This window comes from Salmo salar, chromosome ssa09 (genome assembly GCF_905237065.1).
Source record: "Salmo salar chromosome ssa09, Ssal_v3.1, whole genome shotgun sequence".
Taxonomy (NCBI): Eukaryota; Metazoa; Chordata; class Actinopteri; order Salmoniformes; family Salmonidae; genus Salmo; species Salmo salar.
This window is the reverse complement of record NC_059450.1, coordinates 129,935,068-129,961,559: the sequence shown is the minus strand read 5'-3', so window position 1 is coordinate 129,961,559 and position 26,492 is coordinate 129,935,068. Positions and strand designations below refer to the sequence as shown.

The 26,492-nt window shown below is 40.3% G+C and overlaps 2 protein-coding genes across 3 annotated transcripts; both read left to right on the top strand.

Annotated features, from left to right (window-relative positions):
- Positions 1 to 735: 735 nt before the first annotated feature.
- Positions 736 to 13,771, top strand: itgae.2 (integrin, alpha E, tandem duplicate 2). Its single transcript, XM_014214327.2, has 31 exons — positions 736 to 939; positions 1,047 to 1,149; positions 1,281 to 1,363; positions 1,480 to 1,553; positions 2,610 to 2,715; positions 2,874 to 2,969; positions 3,056 to 3,177; positions 3,316 to 3,464; positions 3,583 to 3,739; positions 3,876 to 4,011; positions 4,222 to 4,292; positions 4,471 to 4,597; positions 6,320 to 6,456; positions 6,624 to 6,761; positions 6,843 to 7,067; positions 7,198 to 7,337; positions 7,578 to 7,720; positions 7,841 to 7,992; positions 8,140 to 8,253; positions 8,363 to 8,436; positions 8,590 to 8,725; positions 8,870 to 8,965; positions 9,089 to 9,168; positions 9,289 to 9,369; positions 9,512 to 9,584; positions 11,745 to 11,846; positions 11,937 to 11,963; positions 12,162 to 12,248; positions 12,358 to 12,444; positions 12,584 to 12,694; positions 12,953 to 13,771. The coding sequence occupies exons 1-31, from the start codon at positions 912 to 914 to the stop codon at positions 13,004 to 13,006; spliced, it is 3,309 nt and encodes a 1,102-aa protein (XP_014069802.1). The 5' UTR covers positions 736 to 911; the 3' UTR covers positions 13,007 to 13,771.
- A 289-nt stretch (positions 13,772 to 14,060) lies between these two features.
- On the top strand, positions 14,061 to 21,351 carry LOC106612812 (P2X purinoceptor 5). 2 transcript variants are annotated; one of them, XM_045724606.1, is made up of 12 exons: positions 14,061 to 14,478; positions 14,702 to 14,873; positions 15,128 to 15,278; positions 17,602 to 17,677; positions 17,779 to 17,875; positions 18,017 to 18,112; positions 18,293 to 18,434; positions 18,628 to 18,758; positions 18,840 to 18,933; positions 19,041 to 19,106; positions 19,407 to 19,492; positions 19,619 to 21,351. In XM_045724606.1, the coding sequence occupies exons 2-12, from the start codon at positions 14,725 to 14,727 to the stop codon at positions 19,683 to 19,685; spliced, it is 1,155 nt and encodes a 384-aa protein (XP_045580562.1). In that variant the 5' UTR covers positions 14,061 to 14,478; positions 14,702 to 14,724; the 3' UTR covers positions 19,686 to 21,351. The 2 variants fall into 2 exon arrangements, with proteins under 2 accessions (XP_045580562.1, XP_014069803.1); XM_014214328.2 differs by having other exon boundaries at positions 19,616 to 21,351.
- Positions 21,352 to 26,492: the final 5,141 nt, after the last annotated feature.

Here is a 26,492-nt window from a genome sequence, read left to right as displayed (position 1 = left end):
TGACAGAAAGCAACTTTGTAGAGGTACACAGAGGGCCTCTTGTCACCTTTGTTAGAGTAATGTCACTGTCTGTGGTCCAGACCAGATACAGCTGAAACCCACTTTCAGTTCTGCTGGTCTGCTGGAGACAAGGGAGAGAGAGCAGTTAAAGGAAACATATCAAAATATCAATTACAGTTTACAATGCTCCCTACAAAAACAGAACTGAAGATACACGCCTACTGTTTCCACTTCACACTAAATGTATTATATGTAATGTATTTGTATTGTAATGATACATTGTATGTAATGTAATGTATTGCATGTCAAGCACTTTCATATGGGGTCAATATCATGCCAAATGTATTGTGAACACACAAGTTGCAGGTTTGCCATATCTCTCCTAGGTACAAATCTTTATGGCTCTCATTTTACTTAAGGCCCTTGGAAATGACCTGCATATCTGCAGTTTTAAAAACATTCTAATGCAATATATCGATTTACAAATACAAATCAAAAGGTGTTTGTTTGTGGATAGTGATTTACATTTGTGGAAAGTGATTTACATTTGTGGATTGGTACTTATTTGTACAGATCATGATACATGACCACAAAATGCATGCTGTGTGTTCACAAAACATTCGGCATGATATTGATCTCATACTTTTACACAACCCAAGGGTTTACATGACTACAAGGCAAGAGCCACCACCCCCCACAACCCCCACTGTCTGTCTGTCTGACAATGAGGTTGTGATGTCATCACCTCATAGCATTGAGCACACCAGAATAACTTTTTTCATGTGCAGTGTACGGAAGAGCATATATGAGAAGTTATCAAAAACTTTTGATAGGTTACAAGCAAGTTACAATCAGACTGATTTGGTTTAAGCAGTTTATTTTTCTTAGACCTAACATGTTCCACTAGAAACATGATTCGAGGACACATTTTGCTGACTGGTATGTATTCTGTTTTTGAGCATTAGGCATTCATTCATTCAATTAATGTAAAGAGTGATAAAAGGTCTGTATCATTGCTTCAGACCTGACATCTCTTTGTTTTACAGTGATATGCACAGTAGCAGGCTTCAACATTTTCACAAAACCAGTAAAGTATTTTCAGAATGATGATAAACTATTTGGGCAAACTACTGTTCAGTCCAAAGCTGGGTAAGTCACTATGGCATCATCTGTTATATGTTATGTCAAATGAATTTGTGTTCATGTCATATAGACCTACAGTACTGTATTACATCTAGACTTTGTTCTCCTTATCCATGTTCTCTTATGTAATTCAACAGGGTATTGGTTACATCACCAAATTCTAGACACCAGAAAGTATTCAGTTGTGGTCTGGAAAAATGCACAGAAGTCAATATCTCAGGTAAACTATGCCACTCTTGCTAATCCAAATTTCAGAAGTAGGTTCAGTTATTCCAGTACATTTCAGGGCTTATTTTTGTTAACCATATGCTGAATCCAAGTCAACTTGTTTTGTAGCCAATGCAGGTAAAGGACTGCGACCCATCGTGGCAGTAACCAACAGTTTGACTGGAGAGATGGAGCAGCACATGGTATTTATTCTACAACAGTTTTCTACATTCATAGAGATAACCTATTTAACCTGCTGTGTTGCCTTTTATTGAGTCATTTAATTTGCCATTCACAATAAGTCACTCATGAAAGTGTCATGAATTTTTATGACATTTGTCCATGATTTGTACATGATGACACAGTATATTGGCTGTATGACAAATAGTTATAGTAGTTCAAGACAACTAAGAGCTGTGTTGTATTTCATTTCTGTGTATAAATGAGAGGGGGAGTGAGGAGTGAAGTATTAGGGGGGGGGGGGGGGGGCTGCAGGTTGGAGTGGGTGCCATGGGTACTTGTACAGCAGTAAATCACATAAGAGTAGCAGCAGAATCGTCGCCTAGTCAATTGTCTCTCAGCAAAGCCACAGCTTCCTCCTTTGTAGGCGTCAGATGCTAGTAACGTCTGCCTTTCACATGACTTCCCTTTCAGCATGATCAATGGGTCCCACTCTTCCGTTAACACTTTTTCCGATGTAACTGATTATTTTCTGCTACTGTTAGATTGTTTTTGCTAGATAGACTCACAGAGAAGGACCACATCTCTGGTCTAAAACAATACATAATTGTCTGTAAGTCTAGCATAGAAATGCTTCCTCAAACTCTGTTGATAAGATTATTGAGAGTGTTCTCTGACTGTGTCTGCTGCAGATATTAGTTGTGTTCTCACCATTAAGTGTCACTGTGGTCACATTCAGACAGACACTTGCATGCACGCAGGCATCCACATCCGCTTTTTGAGCACAAGGTGTAGGAAATACCATACACTGCCCTGGTACCTTACAGTGTCATGTCCGATTTGTTTCCTGTTCCACTTCAGACATCATATTTTTTATCTTCAAAGAAAGGTGTTTGTCCAGCGAATTAAATAAAGTTCAAATCGTCTTTATCTTGGGCCCTATGTTGCTCCAGGAATTAAGAGGATTAAGTCAGTAAGCAAGTTATCTTGTACACTATCAAACTGATCGGGCCATAGAGTTATCCTGCTCAACAGTATGCCATGTGGCCTGATGACTTGCTCTGCTCTCCTCTCACCAGGTCTGCCAACAGGTCAGGAAGAAGAAGAACATGAATGAGGATCTTAATGCAAACTGTACACTCCTGTCTGGCCTGAAGCATGAGGTGTATTATCCTGCCACGCTAGGTAGGTATTCCTATGATATTGAACCAATGGAAACAGCTGTTAAAAAGTTAGCTCTCAGATGAACATAGGGAAATGTAGACTATGGAAACACACTGTACATCCGCGCCATATATGGAGTGTAAAGTTAGTAACGAATGTCTACATTTTCTGAATTTAAGTTGTAGATCAACTGGAAAGAAACATCTCCATCAATAACAACAATAACAACAACAATAACAACAACAACAACAGTGATGAGGATGATGAGAAGGATGGTGGGTCTACATTTATTACAAATACAGGGAGGTGATGTTCATGTCTGATTTTTTGTTCATGTACAATATCGCTGTTTTGTTTTTAGATCCTGGGACTGAGATTGCATTTGTACTTGATGGATCTGGTAGCATTGAAAGCGAAGACTTTAAAAGGGCAAAAGATTTCATCACAACTGTGATGAAAAATGTTTGGGAGAAATGTTTCAATGTAAGTATTGATCAACATTGATGCACACTTCAACAAAAGATTTGGCCATAAAACTGTGCTTTCTCTTGAATTGGCATTAAATAAAATGAATGATAATGCTTTCTTGTGATAACAAAATAAATTGTTTTTTCTTTTTAGTGTGAATTTGCTGTTGTTCAGTATGGATCGAAAATCAGAACTGAACTGTCATTGAATGAGAAAGACGGGCCAAAAGCTATTGAAACGGTCAAAAACATTGAACAGATCGAAAATGCCACAATAACTGCTTCAGCTATTATCTATACAATGTAAGTACCATACTATTATCTATACAATGTAAGTACCATACTATAGGCCCATATTTTAGATAATTTAGATTGCAAATATCATTACATTGTTGAGATTTGTTTACATTTGTATTTTCAGTGAACATGTTTTCGTTCCTGAGAATGGGTCCAAAGAGGACTCCAAGAAAATCATGATAGTGGTGTCAGATGGAGCAATATCCTATTGGGATAAGACACATTTGGAAAGAGCTAAGAACTTGCTTGAAACAAAAAATATCACCAGATTTGCTATTGGGGTGAGTTTTCACTATTGTGTATCTTTTAATTAATCTTCCTGACTAAAGTAACAGGTTTAATCGATTCAATGAAAAAGTTAGCTCATATTCTGGTATGTCAAGACATACATTTTCTCTGTACATTTATGAATCACAGGTTGGTAATCAAATCAAAATAGAAGAGTTGAAGATTATTAGCAACAGTGAGAGTAACCTGTTCTTGGTTGGTGACTATAAAGCCTTGGAGGGCATCCTCTCCAAGCTAGAGACCAGTATCATCAAAGGAATCGAAGGTAACACTAAAAGGCTGTAATCATCAGTGTAACCTTTACATTGTGTCCCATTATCGTCATATACTGTATGTGTGCAGTTTAATGTAGGAGGTCTAGGGTAGTCTAACACTGACAGGCTGTAAGGTGCAGTTTGCGTCCTACTCCATGAGAAATATTATTTCTGACTCACTTTATAACAAAATGTTTGTGTTGCTCCAATTTATGAACCAGGAATCAAGCAGGGGGATGGCTTTCAATTTGAACTCGCCGAGGCTGGATTCAGTAATCACATTGCACTAGATGTAAGTTGTTTGGGTTTCAACTTTGTTTTTTTACACACTGGTTTTCTAGTTGGTTTAAGACCAAAGTCTGCAGTCTGACCATATATGAGATGCAGTTTGAGGATCATAATAGTATCTCTATCCACTCTCAATTTTTTATTGGCATCTGGCTATAAAATCCATTCCCTCCTCTTCCTAGGGGTCCTTACTGTTCGGCGCTGTGGGGGCCAATGACTGGAGTGGAGGAGTGATCTTAAAACACCCCAAGGACAATAAGGTCACCTTCTTAAATGAGTCTTCCTCAGAGTCAAGGTTCTCCTACTTAGGTAAGTTATGGGACATGTAATCTCGGTTACCCAGAAGTAAAATTCTCGCAAAGTTTAATTCGTCCACGACAGATTATGGGACATGCCGTTTCACACACAAAGTTTCTGAAGGTTTTTGTTTTGTATTCCTCATCCCGAGGCCATAACTGAAGGTCAGAGCTGCCAACTCTCACGCATTGGCCATGAGACACACAAATGTGTCCCTCTTCTCACGCCACACCTCTTATATCTCAAATATTGAAAACTACTGCATTTATTTTTCAAATTAGTCCATTAAATAGTCAGCGTGTTAAGTTTCCAACTGTGCTCCAAATCGTTTTGAAATCAGAGAATCTGCGCCTGCAATTTAACATCACGAGCGGAACCTCTATCATTGTCCTGTCTTGCCACAGCAGGAGAGAGAACGTTCTTCGCTGAGTTTATAAACAGTAAAAAGAGCAGCATGGTAGCGCTGTTTTATGAACGTTCTCTCTCCTGCTGTGGCAAGACAGGACAATGATAGAGGTTCTGCTCGTGATGTTAAATTGCAGGCGCAGATTCTCTGATTTCAAAACTCCTGTCCCTATTGCAGAATGCAGCCTTTTGACAGCATGTACTAAAGTCGATTTAATCCTCACTAGTCCTCAGTATGTTTGGTAGGGTGACCTGATTTGTAACTCTGAAAATCATTTTGACAAACAGATTTTGAACCCAAAAGTGTAAGTTCGATTCTAGAGCGGGGACAAGACATAATGATTTGGTTAGGGTGTAGGGACAGATTTATGTAATCTAACAGGAACACAACTGTTATTCCCCACACTCATTTTATTATTCCACTTCTTCCAAATTTTGAAAGTGTAATCACATACTTGAAATCTGATATGCCTACTTGTATTTTTGCAGCCATTCATGGACAGTTTTGAATAGTCATAAAAAGGAGCATGGGATATTAAATGCTCCAGGTATCAAATATAATTTTTGACATTTTAATGTTGTGCACATGCTAGGTAGAAATGGTGAGGGGACTCTCAAAGCACCATATTTTGTCTATGTAAAGAAAGATGATGGCAAGGATCTTCAACTAGTAGGCATAAACCACCTGAACATTTATATTCATTAGATTTTCCTTGAAGGTTGGGTGATTTTGCGAAATTAGCCCTATTTTAAAGTGAGAGTTGACCCAAATTACAAAATATAATTTGGTTACCCACTGCCATCAACCATTAATATTAACATTTCCTTTGCAGAGCCTTGGTGGAGTGAAAACACTCCCCAGGACATGCCACATACAACTTTCCACCTGAGAACAGAGATCAGTCCCTGCTTCCAAGCTTCCCGCTGTTTCTAGAATCTCATTTCATTATCGCCTGAATAAAGTGTCAAACCACCTAAAAAACATTTGCATGCTTTAAATGGCATCCCCCAAAAATCTAAAAGTAACAAAGTCGTCGAATTTGGAGTGTTCATTTAATGTTCAAAGCATCCTGAATACATCTGACCTGTGGTTTTTATTGAAAAAAAATCCGCCCTAGTCATAGGCCTAAGCCATGTCAAAATATGTAGAATTGCAGGAACTTAGCTATAAAACAGTTCAATGTTCCTGGGGGAGGACTCTCAGTGCCCTTTCTTGGGGTTGTGCCAAAGGGCAATGAAATTCACATAGCATATCTCACTCCAAGCTTTCTTCAAAAGTTGGCAGTCCTTCTTGAATGTATTCTGTTAACTTCTGTCTGTGTGTCCCAGGTTACAGTGTTGTGTCTGCCATGGGCCCCTCAGGGACTTTGTACATCTCAGGGGCCCCTCGTCACAACCTGACTGGTGGGGTCTTTGTCTTTATTGCAACTTCACACAAACTGCAGGAAATACTACTGGGTGACCAGGTAGGTCTATGTGTATAACAGATATATTGTGAAATCCAAGAAATCTAAGAAATCAACTTGGACAGGTACTGTATCCATCTTTGGTTCCACTTTTAATAGTACACAACCTGATGCTTACTGCCATCGTGTGGAGGTTACAAATAATAACCCAAATCTCCACTCTACAGGTGGGCTCTTACTTTGGCTCTGTGCTATGTGCCCTGGACTTTAACGGGGACACTAAGACAGACTACCTGCTTGTAGGAGCACCGTACTTCCACCAGAAAGGAGAGGAGGGCAGAGTGATCATCTTCAAGCTAAACCAGGTCAGTAGAAATGCATTCATAAAATTGTATTTCAGTGCTCATAACTGTACTTTTCTGATGATTGTGAGGGTTGTGTCCCAGGCCCAGGGTAAGTTTGATAAGGAGTCCTGGGAGTGGCATGGGCTGGACAGCTACATATATGCCAGATTCGGTTCTGCCATCTCTTCTGTTGGAGACCTGGACGGAAACGGATACAATGACGTGGCAGTTGGAGCTCCTCTGGAGGACGATGAGATATGTGGCTGTTCTGGGAGCATCTATATCTATAACGGAGTCCAAGAAGGACTTCTGAGGGACCACTCTCAGGTGATTTAGTAGAAGTCTAGCTTGCTGACAAAGAGCCTCTTGCTATGATCCTGATGCCTGCAGTGAAAGGACTTTATACAGAACCCAAACATAACATCACACATAGTGTTGTTCTTGTTCTTACTTCTAGAGAATTAAAGCTGCAGAGTTTGAGATGAAACTCCACCACTTTGGACAGTCTGTGAGTGCCTTCTCTGACAAAAAAAGTGCTGACGGGAGGAGACAGCTTTACATCAGTGTCGGGAGCCAAGGCACTGTCACTGTCCTGAAGTGAGTATAGACAGCAGGAATATATGTCCAGGAAGCTCTGTACTGTATATGTCCACCACAGATGTGTATACTGTTTCATTTAGTAGAATGCTATTTAAAAAAAAGGTGCTATCTAGAACCCCTAAGGGTTCTTTGGCTGTCCCCGTATGAATCGCTTTACGGTTCTAGGTAGCAGCTTGTTTAAAGAGTATATGCGCTGTTCATTTACTGAATAATCTCAAAACTCTGAATTTCTACCAGAACAATCCCTGTCATCGTGTTTAAACCCAAGCTGACCATGAAGCCTAACACCATCCCCACATCCGCGCAGACAAACTCAAAAACCAAGATGGAGCAGGTCACCCTGGCCATCTGCTTCCAAGCACAAAGGGGAAATATTGGCTGTATGTACAGTACAGTTCTCATCACCCATCGTCTCAGTTGATATAAACTAGAAAATGTAGATGTATTTGCTCGGAACTACTGAATCACTTATTTTGATCCATGATTTGCTTGTTTTTCAGCTTATGAAGAACTTCCCATATCTTACAACATAGATCTGGATGCAGGTCAAAACAAAAAGCGCCTGTCTTTTGATGACAAAGCAAATGGGGAAGGCATCTTCACTATACTTCATGATACAAACTGCCTTAACCCCATCAAACTTTTTTTTACGGTAGGTTTCTGAGGCGTCTACATTCATTACAAATATTATCTTTAAATCTCTATTTTAAAGTATGAACAGTCTCCAGTAAGACTTACTGATGATACTTAATCACACGAGAGAGAGGGATAGACACATGTAGTTTTTTCTCTCTTTCAGGGTTGCTATGACTGCTTCTCACCGATAGAGATCAAGCTAAACTTCAAGTTGAATACCACTGAACCACCTCTCCGCATTCTGGATTTCTGTACTCCCACAGAGTTCACAGAAAAGGTGAGCATTTGGTAGCCTACTCAACAAAGTTGTGAAAAACTGTTCAAGAGTCCTTTTTAATTATAATTATTATTATGCTATCGTATGTGCTGTCAATTGAAATCTTCAGATTCAATTTGAGAAGGAGTGTGAGGTGAAAGACAAATGCAAGGAAAACATACCCCTATCTGATTCAAGGCTGAGGTAAATTAGTTTTCAATCACAATGCCATTATTTTTCTATATCGTGTCTTCTCCTGTCTACAAACATCTTTAACAAGGTGAAAATAATAAGTCATTGATTTTATACCCAAACAGATGATTTATTGTCCTTTTTATCCTATCATTTGTGTAACAGCAAGGACATGGTCATAATCGGAACGACCCAGAACTTGATGATTGACTTCAATCTGACCAACGTTGGGGATAGTGCCTACATGACAACACTTGTCCTGGCATATCCCAACATGCTCCTTTTTAACAAGTTCACAATGGTAATTTCTCCTCACTGAAACAAAAATGATTTTGTTGAGTCCTTAGAACAAGATTTGAGGTTGGAAATATTAGATCAGCTTTGTTGCATTGACTGACAAAGGAGTCAGCAACTGACTGACTATTGTTCTGGTCATCATTCACAGAAAATGGAAGGGTCTGTTTGTGAGAACCAAGTTAAGGAGAATATTTCTTATTTGAAGTGTCGTCTCTTACATCCAGTCTTCAAGAAAAATACCCAGGTACCGATACCCACCATGACTTCATTAATACAGCCTAGTGGCATTGCTCATGCTAAATATCTCCCATCAAAATGTCCTTTTTCTCTGACCTGTCAACAAGTTTTTTTTATTTTGATACCCTAGGTACATTTCTCCATCTCCTGGCAGCTTGTGAACAAGAAATCAGAGATGCGAGAGGCTGAGATCACAGCAAACCTAACATGGTTTGAAGCTTTCCATACCGATACTTCTTAAATGATCTTCGTGTTGAGTAAAAATGTAGCATTTTTGTATTTTATTTTAATCAAGTTGTCTACATTTGTCCTTCCTATCATTGTTTTTAGTGAGAATAGTGGCACCCAGGTTTTGGATTTTAAGACGTACCACTTTGGAATAAAGAATGCTTTAAAGGTCCAACTGACTGGGTGAGTTAAGACTGAACAATAGTAAGAGAGGGATGATTTCAAGGCAAAGAATGTCTTTATAAATCCTACTTAATGCTGTTGAATGTTGGATTTCAATTCCATTCAATTCATCTTTATTTTTCTGCTACCTTGTTGTTTACAGGGAGGCCACACCGAACATTGTAAAATTCACGGACCAAATCATTGAGAAAAAAGACCTGACATTTAAGTTTCAGGTATGCTTGCTATGTTTCCGTATGTTTTCTTCTTTCTATAATGTGTTCAAATCAAGTTAAATTGATTTATAAAGCCCTTTTTACGTCAGCCGATGTAGAAACCCAGCCTAAATCCACAAACAGCAAGCAATGCAGATGTAGAAGCAGAGTGGCTAGGAAAAACTCCCTAGAAAGGCAGGAACCTAGGAGGAAACCTAGAGAGGAACAAGGCTCTGAGGGGTGGCCAGTCCTCTTCTGGCTGTGCCTGGTGGAGATTATAAGAGTACATGGCCATTAAGGCCAGATTTTTCTTCAAGATGTTCAAACGTTCATAGATGACCAGCAGGGTCAAATAATAATCACAGTGGTTGTAGAGGGTGCAATAGGTCAGCACCTCAGGAGTAAATGTCAGTTGGCTTTCATAGCCGAGCAATGAGAGGTTGAGAGAGAGGTCGAGTCAGTCAGTCCAGTACAAGGCAAAAACGTCCGGTGAACAGGTCAGGGTTCCATAGCCGCAGGCAGAACAGTTGAAACTGGAGCAGCAGCACGACCAGGTGGACTGGGGACAGCCAGGAGTCATCAGGCCAGGTAGTCCTGAGGCATGGTCCTAGGGCTCAGGTCCTCTGGGAGGGGAGAGAGAGAATTAGAGGGAGCATACTTAAATTCACACGGGACACCAGATAAGACAGGAGAATTACACCAGATATAACAGACTGACCCTAGCCCCCTGGCACATAGACTTTCGCTGCATAGATAATGGAGGCTGAGATGGGGAGGGGGGCAACCAGGCAGGATATAACCACACGCATTTTGCCAAAGCACAGCCTCCACACCACTAGAGAGTCAACAGACCACCAACTTACTGAATATAGCCCACAAAGATCTCCTCCACCGCACAAGCTCGAGGGGGTGCAAAACCGGACAGGAAGATCACGTCAGTGACTCAACCCACTCAAGTGACGCACCCCTCCTAGGGAGGGCATAGAAGAGCACTAGAAAGCCAGTGACTTAGCCCCTGTAATAGGGTTAGAGACAGAGAATCCCAGTGGAGAGAGGGGAGCTGGCCAGGCAGAGACAGCAAGGGCGGTTCGTCCACCCAGTGCCTTGCCATTCACCTTCGCACCCCTGGGCCAGACTATACTCAATCATAGGACCTACTGAAGAGATGAGTCTTCAGTAAAGACTTAAAATGTTGAGACTGATTCTGCATCTCTCACATGGATAGGCAGACCATTCCATAAAAATGGAGCTCTATAGGAGAAAGCCCTGCCTCCAGCTGTTTGCTTAGAAATTTTAGGGACAATAAGGAGGCCTACGTCTTGTGACCGTAACGTACGTGTAGGTATGTACGGCAGGACCAGATCGGAAACATAGGCAGGAGCAAGTACACATAATGCTTTGTAGGTTTACAGTAAAACCTTGAAATCAGCCCTAGCCTTAACAGGAAGCCAGTGTAGAGAGGCTAGCACTGGAGTAATATGTACACATATGTTGGTTCTAGTCAAGATTCTAGCAGCCGTGTTTAGCACTAACTGAAGTTTATTCAGTGCTTTATCGGGGTAGCCGGAGAGTAGAGCATTGCAGTAGTCTAATCTAGAAGTGACAAAAGCATGACAAAAGCATGTTTGCGTCTTTAATGTGCTTGCTGAAAGCAAGACCACTCTAGAATTGTACATACATATTATTATTCCGCCCACTAGTGCTTAAACCACTGGAGCGTAGCTATCGAGACCAAACAAACTTTAGAATGTCCAGACAGTTCCAACTTATAAAATAATTGTTTATGCTATTTATACTTTGTGTACATAACTACATTTGCATAAATCATCATGAATCCGATGTCAACCACAAGAACACAGTGACACTTCAAGTGCTACTGCTCGTTAACCATTTCAAATACAAATATAAAAAAAACTAACATTTTCAAAACGTTATAAACGATAACAATTCAAATTAGATCAAATTAGCATAAAATAAGCCACCAACAACAATAGTAACTCTTGAACCGTCCAAGCTACAGACATCAAACCAACTTTCACATGTTCAGGCTATCCTATCCTATCAATCAAATGATCCTTCAAGACAAGCTAGCAAGCACACACATTTTCTTCAGGAAATGTACTTTTCTAGTTCTATAATGTGTGTGTTTGCATCTTTCTACAAATATTTTCTCCCTTCCAGCTTCACGGTGAGAACAAACACAATGCAACTATACGCGTTAACATTACAATAACAGTACAGGCACGTCACACCGAAATTACAATCAAGAGTATTACACCTAAGGTATGTTAAAAACATCCAGACATTTCTATTGTTCTAATATTTGGTACCCAGTATTCGGTCCCTGACATAATCATTTGGTTTGGATTCCAGGAGAGATGTGGAAATCCAGAAGTAAAAGTGAGTTCCATCCTTTCCCATTACACCTATAATATTAAATTGATTCATGAAATCAAAATATTATGCAGCATATTTGTCTTAATTTGTCAGCAAGAAATGACAAATGAGAAGTATATTAGCCAAAGTAACATATCTACAATGGTTAAATGTCACTATTTTGACATAATGAGAACAAGTAAAAATGTGTTATTCTTCCAGGCCTTCGGGGAGTATCTCATTCAGTGTTCAGTGACAGATGTACAGGAAATCACGGTTGAGGCTGAGGCTTCAATCAGAGACGTTTTGGTTGGTAGATGCACGTTTATTGACTTCCTCTGCAATATAGAGATGAAGATCCTTACACATTTTATGATCAAAAGGCTTTGTTGTGACTATCCATCATCAATCATTACAGGGTAAATCTGAGAAGATTACAGCTAAAGCCACTCTGGGATTTGATGAAGACCGATTCGAAGCACTGGAATTGAGATCGATGGAATCAGTGGGTTAAACGTTCAATAATAGAGATGTCAGATTTAAATAATTGAATAGAATAGTTGAACATTTATATTTATTCATTTACGTACATTATTGGAAACAATCTTGCTCTGTCTGCTCTGCTTTGTGGTTCTGCTTCCTAGGTGGAGGTGATGATTATCAAACTGGCAGTGGAGAAATCATTGCCCGTCATCATCGGTGGCTCCATTGGAGGCTTTCTATTTCTAGCCATAATCATTGTCATACTCGTTAAGGTAATAATGAGTGTTTTTGATGTTTTTGTACATCGAATACATGTTCAACTACTTTAGCTGGGCTTGATTGAGCTTGCATGAACCAATAGAATAATCGTAGAAGTGCAAACCCTGCCAATCTAGCACTCAAGATAGGCTAAATCAAACACTAAAACTACTTGAAAGATTTCAATTTGAACCCAGGTCTGACTGCAGTACATTATTTCGGTTAAAGTATCAAGGCATCACTATTCTAATCTTTCCTTTTCGAACTTGCAGTGTGGCTTTTTCAAACGACGCCATCAAAAGGATATAGCAATGGATGCTGAGTGATGCTCTGTCACTGGTAAGATTAGTGCTAAATGCTAAATTAGCCTTTTGAAAGCTGGAGCCTTGTGTAACTTGGGGGATTTTACCATAAATAAATATTCCAACTGCACGCTGGATCTGCATGGTGTTCCACTGAACTTTAGCCTTAGCAGCCAAAATGCCCATAAGAAATTTGCATTGTTGAGTGATTTAATGAGAACTTTGAAATATGATAAAGCCATGTAATCCAACAGACGCTTTGTTTTGAGTATTTTGTTAAATATTGTTTTGAGTATTGTACATTCATACATATTCAGATAATTGACTTATAGCCTACTGTGATGACTGTTTTAAAATATTTTATATTGTACGGTTTTATACAAAATATGACTCAATTAGAATATAGCACACTTTTTAAAATGGACTCATGTTTGTATTATGATGAGAACTTAGAAATATGACAAAGCCACATCATTGTTTTGAATTTGTTAATTATTTTGTTATGTATTGCATATTTCTACATAGAGATAATTGACTTACACTATGTCTGTGTTTTTAAAGTATTCTATACGGTAAGGTTTACTATAAAATATTACTCATATTTCTACTGTACATTTGTTTACCTTGGTGTAAATTGCCTCAATGTTTTTGTTTTAAAATGTTTGCTCTAAAGAACTAAATACAAAGATTAAATGAAAAATATTATCTTGAAAGCAAAACATGATTTTCCTGTTATAAATCTCAACATGCTTTGTAAAAAGGTTAAATAAAGTCTCAGCTGCTGTTAAAGTTTATTTTTTTCATTTGAGATTGATCAGTGAGAACATAGAGAAAGGCTTTTCTTCACTATATATCGAAAACGGAAATAATAACCTACACCTGTGACCTTGTGGTGAAGTTACATACTTCAAACTTTTTACATTTTGCAAACTGTTGACAGCTTTGACATTTTCGCCTCGGATTGACACCCACACATAGGCCTACTGATCTGTTTATTCGCATCTTACTGACTCATGTTTCCCCTCCATGTCATCGCCAGTAAAACCAGTAACAAAAGCATCCCTGCCTTTCAAAACGTGGGTCTCATGCAAAAGCAGAAATCATTTACATTCTATTGTGTACTGTTGTTTTGTACAGAACATCCTAGGATGTGGGAAAATGTTGCATCAACTTGCACCTGTGACCTGCAGATGCACATCTACATCATGTGATTTGTTCTAAGTCTGCCACACATTTCTTGTAAATCACTCTGCTCTACAGTGTGCTGTTAATCTCTCCCCCTATTGGACAACTGGTTGTCAACTGAATGCTTTTTGTTGTTAATATATGCACAAACTGTCTCTTCAGAAGATTAAAAATCCATGCCCCTTGAAACTCATTGCCTGAATTGAAATATGACCTAGGGAAACAATGTCATCATTACATTGCTGTTCATATAAAAGCTGATGGGTAGAGACAAGATTTGATTCCAGATTTCAATAATCTCGTAGACCAAGGTAAGAAACGAAACTATGATCTCATTTAATAATATTTTTTTATGCGAGTTTGAATGTATATATAGAATATAATGAGTGTTACACTAGCATACTGAAATTACGCTGAAATCAACAGAACGTTTGCCAAAGTAGTTTATTTGCTCTGGTTAAGTATTGGACTGTGATGGCTTCTGTGGGTTCAACGGTTGCATTGGCTGTATAAGCAACTGACTGTTGTTTTCAGATTTACAGTATCATCACCGTGGGATGGCTTCCAATAGCTGGAAAAGCAAAGTTCTTTTGAATGTGCTTTCCTATCTTGACTACAAGACAGGAAAATTCATCATTGTAGGAAGCAAGAGAGTCGGCAGTTTGTACAGAGTTATACAATTATCCATCATTGGATACCTTGTTGGGTAAGGGTCTCAACAAATACCTTTCCACATTTTCAAGATATATGCCCTTATAACATTCTAAAGGCATATGAAATGTTGTTAATAAAATACAATCTAGTCCATCTATTTGTAGTTCACAGAAACTTAACATCTAAAAATATATTCCAACCAATATTTTAAACCCCTATAAGACAGTAACCTCCACTTTTTCCAAGTTTTAAGCAGATTATCCCCATTGAGATAGTTACAGTATATTGTCCTCCTGGTCTACACAGGTATGTATTCCTGAGCAAGAAGTCCTACCAGACCAAAGAGGAATCTATCCAGAGTGCTGTGATAACCAAACTGAAGGGAGTGGCGGTCACCAACACATCAGAGTCCGGACGGATGGTGTGGGGACCTGTGGACTATGTCATTCCACCCCAGGTCAGACTAACCACAATCCCCTTTAAAGTAATTTAATGTTAAAAATAAGATTGATCTAATCCACTGTGCTTGACTGCTAGAATAAATATAATTTTAAATGGAATGTTGATTGGTGTATCAGACCGTATACCACGGGTATGACAAAAACATTTTTTTTTACTGTTCTAATTACATTGGTAACCAGTTTATGATCGCAATAAGGCACCTCAGAGGGGGTTTGGTATATGGCCAATATAATAGCAATAAGGCACCTCAGGGGTTTGTGTTATATGGCCAATATACCACGGCTAGTGGAATTGATCAGAAATAGTGTAGACATTGCTAATGTTGTAAATTACTATTGTAGCTGGAAACAGCAGATTTCTTAAATGGAATATCTACATAGGCGTACAGAGGCCCATTATCAGTAACCATCACTCCTGTGTTCCAATGGCACGTTGTATTAGCTAATCCATTTTAAAAGGCTAATTGATCATTAGAGAACTCATTTACAATTATGTTAGCACAGCTGAAAACTGTTGTTCTGATTAAAGAAGCAATAAAACTGGCCTTCTTTAGACTAGTTGAGTATCTGGAGCATCAGCATTGTTACCAATTTTATAGAGACACCAAACCAGAAGTTGGGCAACTGTGCTGAGGTAAGGAAATTCCCTTTCATTTCTTTATGCTGTCACCTTTAATCACCCTTTTAAAACGGCAATATCCACTGCTCAAAAAAGTAAAGGGAACACTTAAACAACACAATGTAACTCCAAGTCAATCACACTTCTATGAAATCAAACTGTCCACTTAGGAAGCAACAGTGATTGACAATACATTTCACATGCTGTTGTGCAAATGGAATAGACAACAGGTGAAAATTATAGGCAATTAGCAAGACACCCCCAATAAAGGAGTGGTTCTGCAGGTGGGGACCACAGACCACTTCTCAGTTCCTATGCTTCCTGGCTGATGATTTGGTCACTTTTGAATGCTGGTGGTGCTTTCATCCTAGTGGTAGCATGAGACGGAGTCTACAACCCACACAAGTGGCTCAGGTAGTGCAGCTCATCCAGGATGGCACATCAATGCGAGCTGTGGCAAGAAGGTTTGCTGTGTCTGTCAGCGTAGTGTCCAGAGCATGGAGGCGCTACCAGGAGACAAGCCAGTACATCAGGAGACGTGGAGGAGGCTGTAGGAGGGCAACAACCCAGCAGCAGGACTGCTACCTCCGCCTTTGTGCAAGGAGGAGCAGGAGAAGCACTGCCAGAGCCCTGCAAAATGACCTCCAGCAGGCCACAAATGTGCATGTGCCTGCTCAAACGGTCAGAAACAGACTCCATGAGGGTGGCATGAGGGCCCGACGTCCACAGGTGGAGGTTGTGCTAACAGCCCAACACCGTGCAGGACGTTTGGCATTTGCCAGAGAACACCAAGATTGGCAAATTCGCCACTGGCGCCCTGTGCTCTTCACAGATGAAAGCAGGTTCACACTGAGCATGTGACAGACGTGACAGAGTCTGGAGACGCCGTGGAGAACGTTCTGCTGCCTGCAACATCCTCCAGCATGACCAGTTTGGCGGTGGGTCAGTCATGGTGTGGGGTGGCATTTCTTTGGGGGGGCCGCACAGCCCTCCATGTGCTCGCCAGAGGTAGCCTGACTGCCATTAGGTACTGAGATGAGATCCTCAGACCCCTTGTGAGAGCATATGCTGGTGCGGTTGGCCCTGGGTTCCTCCTAATGCAAGACAATGCTAGACCTCATGTGGCTGGAGTGTGTCAGCAGTTCCTGCAAGAGGAAGGCATTGATCCAATTGATCCAATTGAATCCAATTGAGCACATCTGGGGCATCATGTCTCGCTCCATCCACCAACGCCACGTTGCACCACAGACTGTCCAGGAGTTGGCGGATGCTTTAGTCCAGGTCTGGGAGGAGATCCCTCAGGAGACCATCCGCCACCTCATCAGGAGCATGCCCAGGCGTTGTAGGGAGGTCATACAGGCACGTGGATGCCACACACTACTGAGCCTCAATTTGACTTGTTTTAAGGACATTACATCAAAGTTGGATCAGCCTGTAGTGTGGTTTTTCACTTTCATTTTGAGTGTGACTCCAAATCCAGACCTCCATGGGTTGATAAATTGGATTTCCATTGATTATTTTTGTGTGATTTTGTTGTCAGCACATTCAACTATGTAAAGAAAAATGTATTTAATAAGATTTTCTTTCATTCAGATCTAGGATGTGTTGTTTAAGTGTTCCCTTTATTTTTTTGAGCAGTATACTTTGTATTTGGTCCGTATTTGTTAAACCATACTAGTTTGTGTGGTATTGTTTCACAGAGCCCCAATGTGCCAGATGGCCACTGTAAGGGAGATGAAGACTGTGCAGAGGGAGAGGTGGTGGTAGCTGGCCATGGTAGGAATCTTTGAAAACTCAATTGAATTCAAACAAATTGAAACAAGAAATTACATATACCGTCTCCTCACAAACATACTGTGAAATATAATTTTCTGTAGGAGTTAGGACAGGCCACTGCTTGAGAGACAATGGGAAATCCAATGGTACATGTGAGATATATAGCTGGTGCCCCGTTGAGAGTAGATGCCAAACACAGTAAGTGCACTCACACACTTTTACTTTCGTAGCCACACACACACACACACACACACACACACACACACACACATACATACACACACACACACACGAGCATGTGTCCACAGTATTAATGTTCATTCCCTTTTATTCCTTCAGGGATAGACATAAACACAAGAATATGTTAAGAGAAGCTGAAAACTTCACCATCTACATAAAAAATGTCATCCGATTTCCCAAATTCAGTTTCTCAAAGTAAGTTGTCTATATTAACACCACCTAAACAATAGACAGGCAGATGGTTTTCTGCCAGAGTTTTCTTTAAATGTATAAACGTGCTGGAGTCTTAATCTGTTAATATTACGTATTTCAGAATGTGTTTGCTGTCTACATTTTGATAAATAAAAACTTTGAAATGTTTCACCCAATTATCAGGGCCAACGTTCAGGACACGGCTGATAATTTCCATCTGAAGAAATGTCGTTACAATGAGTCTCTTGAACCCTACTGCCCCATATTCCGTCTGGGAGACATTGTTAACCAAACTGGACACAGCTTTCAGGACATGGCTTTGAAGGTCAGTTTTCACAATTTAAAAGTTTATTTGTTGTTGTTGTTGTTATTGATGATGGTGTTTTCAATTATCTTAAGCAGTTAAATGGACACTCTGTACGATGTCCATACCATCAAAGAGTAAGCCACCAACAAAATACATAAATAATGTAAATAATATAGCATTTTGCTATCAATACCTCTCTCCCTCTCTCCAGGGTGGTTTAATTGGAATTCTGATTGGGTGGGAGTGTGACCTTGACAGAGGTCCCTCAGAATGCCAGCCACGGTACAACTTTACTAGCATTGACGTTAATGTGTCCAGAGAGTCCTCAGGATTCAACTTCAGGTAACACACACGAAGTTGATACATAATACTTAATTTGAAGTCATACTTTAATCTTTCACATCTTTGGTACTCTCATAACAGACATGCTCGCTATTTTAAATCTGAGTCTGGAGAAAGCTACCGAACACATTTCAAAGTGTATGGTATACGCATCAACATTATGGTGCATGGGAAGGTATGAGAAATATATATTATTCAATGGCTTTTTAGGATAAATGCATCTATTTTGTTTCCTGATGTTTTGATTCCCTTATTGTTACTTCCTTCTATTTTCTACTACAGGCTGGAAAGTTTTGTATCATCCCCACCATTATCCATATAGGCTCAGGACTAGCTTGTATTGGTGGTGTACGTATTATCTTTTTAAAGATTACATTTGTATAGGCTATACTTATGGACTTATGAGTATCAGTACAGCCGAGGAGGCTGGTGGGAGGAGCTATAGGAGGACGGGCTCATTGTAATGGCTGTAATGGAATAAATTGAATTGTATCCGTTTCACTTATTCCATTCACGTCATTACAATGAGCCCGTCTTCCTATAGCCCCTCCCACCAGCCTCCTCTGCAATACAGGTATATAGTATATTCTATATATTTTATTATATAAGATTATATTATATTTGTTAATGGATCTCATTTTGTTGCAGGGGGCCTGGTTCTGTGACTGGATTCTTCTCTACCTGATGAAAAATAGGGAGTTCTATAAGGACTGGAAGTTTGAGAATGTGAAGAAGTACGGCATTTACAATAAATATTTGTCAAGACATTTGGAAATATTTTTTTCTGGTAATGGAGATTAAGAGAGACTTTTGTTATAAAATGTCATGTTATTTTTCACTCTCCCATTTTACCATAGCAGTACTACAGAGGATGTAAAACAAACCCCAGAAGAGCAGCAGCTCACTGACCTATCACCTGAGGTTTAACACCATAGCAGCAGCTCACTGACCTATCACCTGAGGTTTAACACCATGGGAGCAGCTCACTGACCTATCACCTGAAGTTTAACACCATGGCAGCAGCTCACTGACCTATCACCTGAGGTTTAACACCATGGGAGCAGCTCACTGACCTATCACCTGAAGTTTAACACCATGGGAGCAGCTCACTGACCTATCACCTGAAGTTTAACACCATGGCAGCAGCTCACTGACCTATCACCTGAGGTTTAACACCATAGCAGCAGCTCACTGACCTATCACCTGAGGTTTAACACCATGGGAGCAGCTCACTTAGCCTTGCCTAGTTAAATAATGGTTAAATACAAAAACAAAAGAAGCCGAAGTAAAAGACATGCCTGAGCGGGATGCCACACATTCTGGTCATGAGGAGAGAGAGAAAAACTGTCGGGGAGGTTCTCTTCTTCACTGTTCAACTAATCCACACTCTTTGTAGAATCCTACAGGACTAGCTAGATTCGATCCAGGTAGAATCCTTTTTGGTTCCAGGCAGAACCCTTTTGGGTGCCATGTAGAACAAAAAATGGTTCTTCAAAGGGTTCTCCTATGGGGACAGCCGAAGAATCCTTTTAGGTTCTAGATAGCACCTTTTTTTCTAAGAGTGCAGTACATGTGGAGGAGGAGTTAAGATGGAGTGTTGCCTTGTTGATATTCCAGATTGAAACAAATGTAAAGAGCAAGCAAGCACATGCCATAGCTAGCTACTACACAGATATTAGCTAGCGTTGTCTAGCGATAATGGACTCTGACAAAGTTAACATCAACAAAATTGGTATGTGGTGTCGGTCAACTTTGTGGCAAGGACTTAATCTTGAGGAAAGACAGGCACTATCTATAGCACAGGAGGTTGGTGGCACCTTAATTGGGGAGGACAGGCTCATTGTAATGGCTGGAGCGGAATCAGTGGAATAGTATAAAAAATATATAAAAAAATATTTTACCTTTATTTAATTAGGCAAGTCAGTTAAGAACAAATTCTTATTGTCAATGACGGCCTAGGAACAGTGGGTTAACTGCCTTGTTCAGGGGCAGAACGACAGATTTGTACCTTGTCAGCTCGGGGATTCGATCTTGCAACCTCTTGCAAAATACATCAAACACATGGTTTGATGCCATTCCATTTGCTCTGTTCCAGCCATTATTATGACTTGTCCTCCCCTCACCAGCTTCCACTGATCTATAGGCATCTGCTATATGTTTCACCGGGACTGTAAACAGCGAGGCGCACGTCCAAAAGTGGGCCGTATCTCCTTAAAACCGGATGTTTCTGGGTTCCTTCGACCTCGCTGAAAGTGCCAACTCCTTTTGGAATTAAACTCAACCTCATGCGTGACAGCATATAGGCTTCCTCTGTAGAACTATTCTTGTGTTATTCACTGATGGATAGTTTGTTTTATCACATTTGTTTTACCATTGTTTGTTTTCACACTGAATATTGTGTGATTTAGCATACATAGATAGCATTTTTTTGTAATTGCTGTTAACCTGTATAATCTGTTTTAATTTTGTCCTCCTTTCAAGTTACAACTGTAGTCTTCATGACCATGTACGATTTCATTTAATTTCAAAATTGTTCATTTATTGTTTGAATATTTCATGATTTTTTACTAATAAAAATATTTGTTTCATTTAAGCACATGTATTACTCTTAAATGTAATCTTAATTTGTAAATTGTGGGTTTGAATTATGGGACTAATGACAAAAACCACATTCACTGCCGTTGGCAGACATATAGGCCCACATGAATCAGGCAAATCTATGGTTCTGGGGGCAGATCAGTTGGTCATATCAGAGTTGGTTAGGGCAATATAAGGGTTTAGTACGATAACTATGGCAACACATACATAGAAAAGGTACAGTATAGAACACCATAAAGTATCATATGCTAATGAACGGTTTTGCAATGGATGCGTGCTCTATCTAGAATCAAGATTAGACAAGAAACGAGTGAATGAGCAAATGTATTTCTTGTCTGGTCACTGATCACTTGTGAGGTAACACCTTATGACATACTTCAAAATCTCAGTTATCATTCTTTTAGCCGAATTAGTGAAAGATGATGGCACACCAATAGACTACATATGAGGATAGTGTTAGATGAAGATATTCAAGTAACCTTACAGGTATCAATATTAAACTATTTCACTTAGGATAGGATGAATTTTAATGTCCCTGAGGAGTAAATTGTATTTGGCACACAATACTGGCACACAAAATAGACACTGTACATTACACACCCAAAATATTATATAATATACAAATGAAATGCTCCAGGTATCATTCTGTACGAATGACCTAGGCTTTTTTATTTTAATCATGAAAAACATGAAAATAAATATTCTAGATCAACAACAATGCCATTCCTCTTGTCTAGTGAGTGAGTGGGAGGAGTGGGACAGACATCTTCCTCCCGTTCAGTATGGCCCTCCCCTTTATCTAACCCCAAGCCTAACAACAGTGTACCACACTCAAAGGGCTGGACCTCAATGGACAACCCAAATGAACTGGACAAACCACTTATCAGCGAGACAAGTCCTGATAAGGAGTCTACCGCGTAAGTTGATGCGCGCTCTTGAATATAGATGCTTAATTTTGGTACTAATTTCTTACAGCATATTAAGTAATTCACTTTTTAACAACTCTTTAATAATATGACAATGTTGTGTGATAAGGTCAGTGGAAGTTAGGCGCCTAAAAGGCAGGTAATTCAAAAAGAACACAAAAAGGCGGCCAGTTGGATACAAAAACACATGTACAGTGCATTCGGAAGGTATTCAGACCCCTTGACTTCTTACACATTTTGTTACGTTACAGCCTTATTGGATGAAATTATTTTTTCCCCTCATCAATCTACTCACAATATTGCATAATGACCAAGCGAAAACAGGTTTCTTTTTTTAGTTCTGCAAATTTATTTAAAAAAAAGAAAAACAGAAATACCTTATTTACATAAATATTTAGACCCTTTGCTATGAGACTGGAAATTGAGCTGTGGTGCATCCTGTTTCCATTGATCATCCTTGAGATGTTTCTACAACTTGACTGGAGTTCACCTGTGGTAAATTAAATTGATTGGACATGATTTACAAAAGGCACACACGTCTATATAAGGTCCCACATTTGATAGTGCATGTCAGAGCAAAAACCAAGCCATGAGGTCGAAGGAATTGTCCGTAGAGCTCAGAGACAGGATTGCGTCTAGGCACAGATCTGGGGAAGGGTGCCAAAACATTTCTGCAGCATTGAAGGTCCACAAGAACACATTGGCCTCCATCATTCTTAAATGGAAGAAGTTTAGAACCACCAAGACTCTTCCTAGAGTTGGCTGCCAAACTGAGGAGGGCCTTGGCCCGTTAGGTGAACAAGAATCCAAGAGTTCCTCTGTGGAGATGGGAGAACCTTCCAGAAGTACAAACATCTCTGCAGCACTCCACCAATCAGGCCTTTTTTAAAAATTTTACTAGGCAAGTCAGTTAAGAACACATTCTTATTTTCAATGACGGCCTATGAACAGTGGGTTAACTGCCTTGTTCATGGGCAGAGCGACAGATTTTCACCTTGTGGATTCGATCTTACAACCTCTCGGTTACTAGTCCAACACTAACCACTAGGCTACCTGCCACCCCCTCTATTGTTGAGTAGCCACTCCTCAGTAAAAAAGGCACATGACAGCCCTCTTGGAGTTTGCCAAAAGGCACTTAAAGGACTCTCAAACCATGAGAAACAAGATTATCTGGTCTGCTGAAACCAAGATTGAACTTTTTGGCCTGAATTTCCAAATGTCACGTCTAGGGAAAACCTGGTACCATCCATACGGGGAAGCATGGTGGTGGCAGCATCATGCTGTGGGGATGTTTTTCAGCGGCAGGGACTGGGAGATCCATCCTGAAGTTGGAATGTTGCAGGCCCTAGCTGCCATTACAATCTCAGGGACTTGGACCAAAATTAGGAGAGCTTGTTCTGGCGGTTGTCAGTTTTGATCCTCACCCAGTCCTGGGCCTTCAGGCTTGGTTGTTTCACTCCGTGAGACGTGTCATAACATTATTTAATCTGTTGCTGTGCTGCTCCAACATAGGCTTGCCTTGCTGCAGCAGGCTTGTTCTTTTGTTTTGGGCAGAGGCAGTCCAAAGGGAGTTTCAGTTCCCTGCCAATCATCAGGGAGGTAGGAGACACCCCAGTTGTGTGTTTGGTAACCCTGATGTGGGTATGTCCGATTTCCCACTCATCAGGCATGCTGTGCAGTCCTTCACAAGGGACTCAATGTCTTTGTCAATATTTTGCCACCAGACCATGTCCCTGCACCGTTGCTTCACCTTAACGATGCCCAGGTGCCCCTTATGTGCTATGCGAAGCGTAGTTTGGAAGAAACCGTAAGTAGTATATTGCCATGCTGAGGAATGACTCCAGCTGTGCTGCGGACTGAGGCTCAGGTAAGGTGAGAATGGCATCCAACTGGGACAGGATGGGGGTGATGCCCTGGCTGGAAAGCCTGTATCCAAGAAACTCAACGTCTGACACCCGAACACACACTTTTCTGTGTTGAGTCTAGACCCGTTCTCGAAGAGCTGACGAAACACCTGCTACAAGCAAGAATCGTGCTCTGTCTGTGATGTATCGTGCACCACAATGTCATCCAGATAGATTGACACTATGTATGCCTGCCAGAAGAAGAGTCATAATCTTTTGGAAACAGCTGGGCGTGGAGCTGAGTCCGAATGGCATGCATTTGTACCTGAACAGCCCTGTGTGTGTTATGAATGCAATGAGATCTCAATTCTCATGGACAAAACCTCTAAGGTGACCTAGCCCCCTCAAACAGTTGTGAGTAGGCACTGGTCTAGGCAAGTGCTGCACATGTGCACCAGTTGAATCTGACACCTTGAAATAAATCCAGTCTGAGGATGTTAGCGCCATCTGTTGCAACGTAGAACTGGGTGGCTGCTGTAGTTTTGTTGTTTTAACAGACAGTCATAATGACTGAGATCGACGTGTGGTTGTAGAGGGATACTGCTGGTCTCTGCAGTGGTACATGTAAGAAGAATGAGTCAAAAGTGGCTTTGTTCAAAAGTAACACTTTTGCTCCAGTGTCAATCACCAGGGAGGTTTTAACACCCTTAATGAAGCAGTCACATTGCTTGAATGCAACTGAGTCATCATGTACAGAGTTAATGGAGACTGGTGAACTTCGACCTGAATCGGCTGGACGCTGTCCTGCCGCTAATGAACGACAACAACGGGCAAAATTATTGTATTTGTTGCAGTTCTTGTAGCGTTGCCCCTTTGGTGGACATGTAGATGCCCTTGTAGCATGCCCACTGGAGCCACAATTAGAACAATGTCGTCCCCCAGTGGTTTCCTGCGCATTTTGCACTGGTGCCCCAGCCAGTGTGTGAAGCCCCGCCCCCTGAGATGCACACTGTAGTTTATGTAGGTCAGCGAGAGAAACTTCCATTTGTTTTCCAATAGTAAGTGCCAGCCTGCCAGCTTGTGGAGTCTGCCACCAGCACAGTCAGTGTAGTCAGCTCAGCTATCGCCATTGAGACCGTGTCTGTGCCTTGATCTAGGTTGGGCAAAACTAAACATGGAGGTGTTCGCTTTAGCAATCTCACTGGAATAAAGACCTCCTCCATTCCTGCCATTATTGAAAGAGATCGTAATACCTCACATCTCAAAATAGGGCTACTTAATGTTAGATCCCTTACTTCCAAGGCAGTTATAGTCAATGAACTAATCACTGATCAAAGTCTTGATGTGATTGGCCTGACTGAAACATGGCTTAAGCCTGATGAATTTACTGTGTTCAATTCTGGTTACACTAGTAACCATATCCCCCGTGCATCCCGCAAAGGTGGAGGTGTGTGCTAACATTTGCAATAGCAAATTTCAATTTCAATTATTTTTTTTTAACTTCGTTTTCATCTTTTGAGCTTCTAGTCATGAAATCTATACAGCCTACTCAATCACTTTTTATAGCTACTGTTTACAGGCCTCCTGGGCCGTACACAGCGTTCCTCACTGAGTTCCCTGAATTCTTAATGGACTTTGTAGTCATGGCAGATAAAAAGTCACCAAAAATTTGAATATTAATATTCACATGGAAAAGTCCACAGACCCACTCCAAAAGACTTTCGGAGCCATCATCAACTCAGTGGGTTTTGTCCAACATGTCTCCGGACCTACTCACTGCCACAATCATACTCTGGACATAGTTTTGTCCCGTGGAATAAATATTGTGGATCTTTTTTTTAAAAAATTTATATTTTATTTTTGCATTTTCCAATTAAGAACATTCAAAACAAAAGTGAAAATATGTTAGACAACAAAGGACAAAGTGACGGTAACAGACGAGCGTAATAAAAAAATAAAAATTATATATACACGGACATACATAATACATAAAAAACATGCATGATACATAAGTCATAATAAAGAGTAAGATAAAAAATAATAATGAGACATTGAATCATATGGTCACCTGCCGTAAGCTACATATTATACATTATGTGTGAAACATTATATAAGAATTATATAGCGATTCAATCAATGTGATGTGAGGGGAGATTCTCCATATAGTCAATAAAAGGTTGCCAAATTCTGTAAAATGTCTTTAACTTATTCCTCAAGCAGCAAGTGATTTTCTCCAGTGGGATACAACTATTAACTTCCGATAGCCACATTGCAACTGGCAGGAAGGAATCCGATTTCCATTTTAAGGCAATACATTTCCTGGCAATCGCTAGCAATATTTCTGTTAGCTTTATAGTATGACTTTG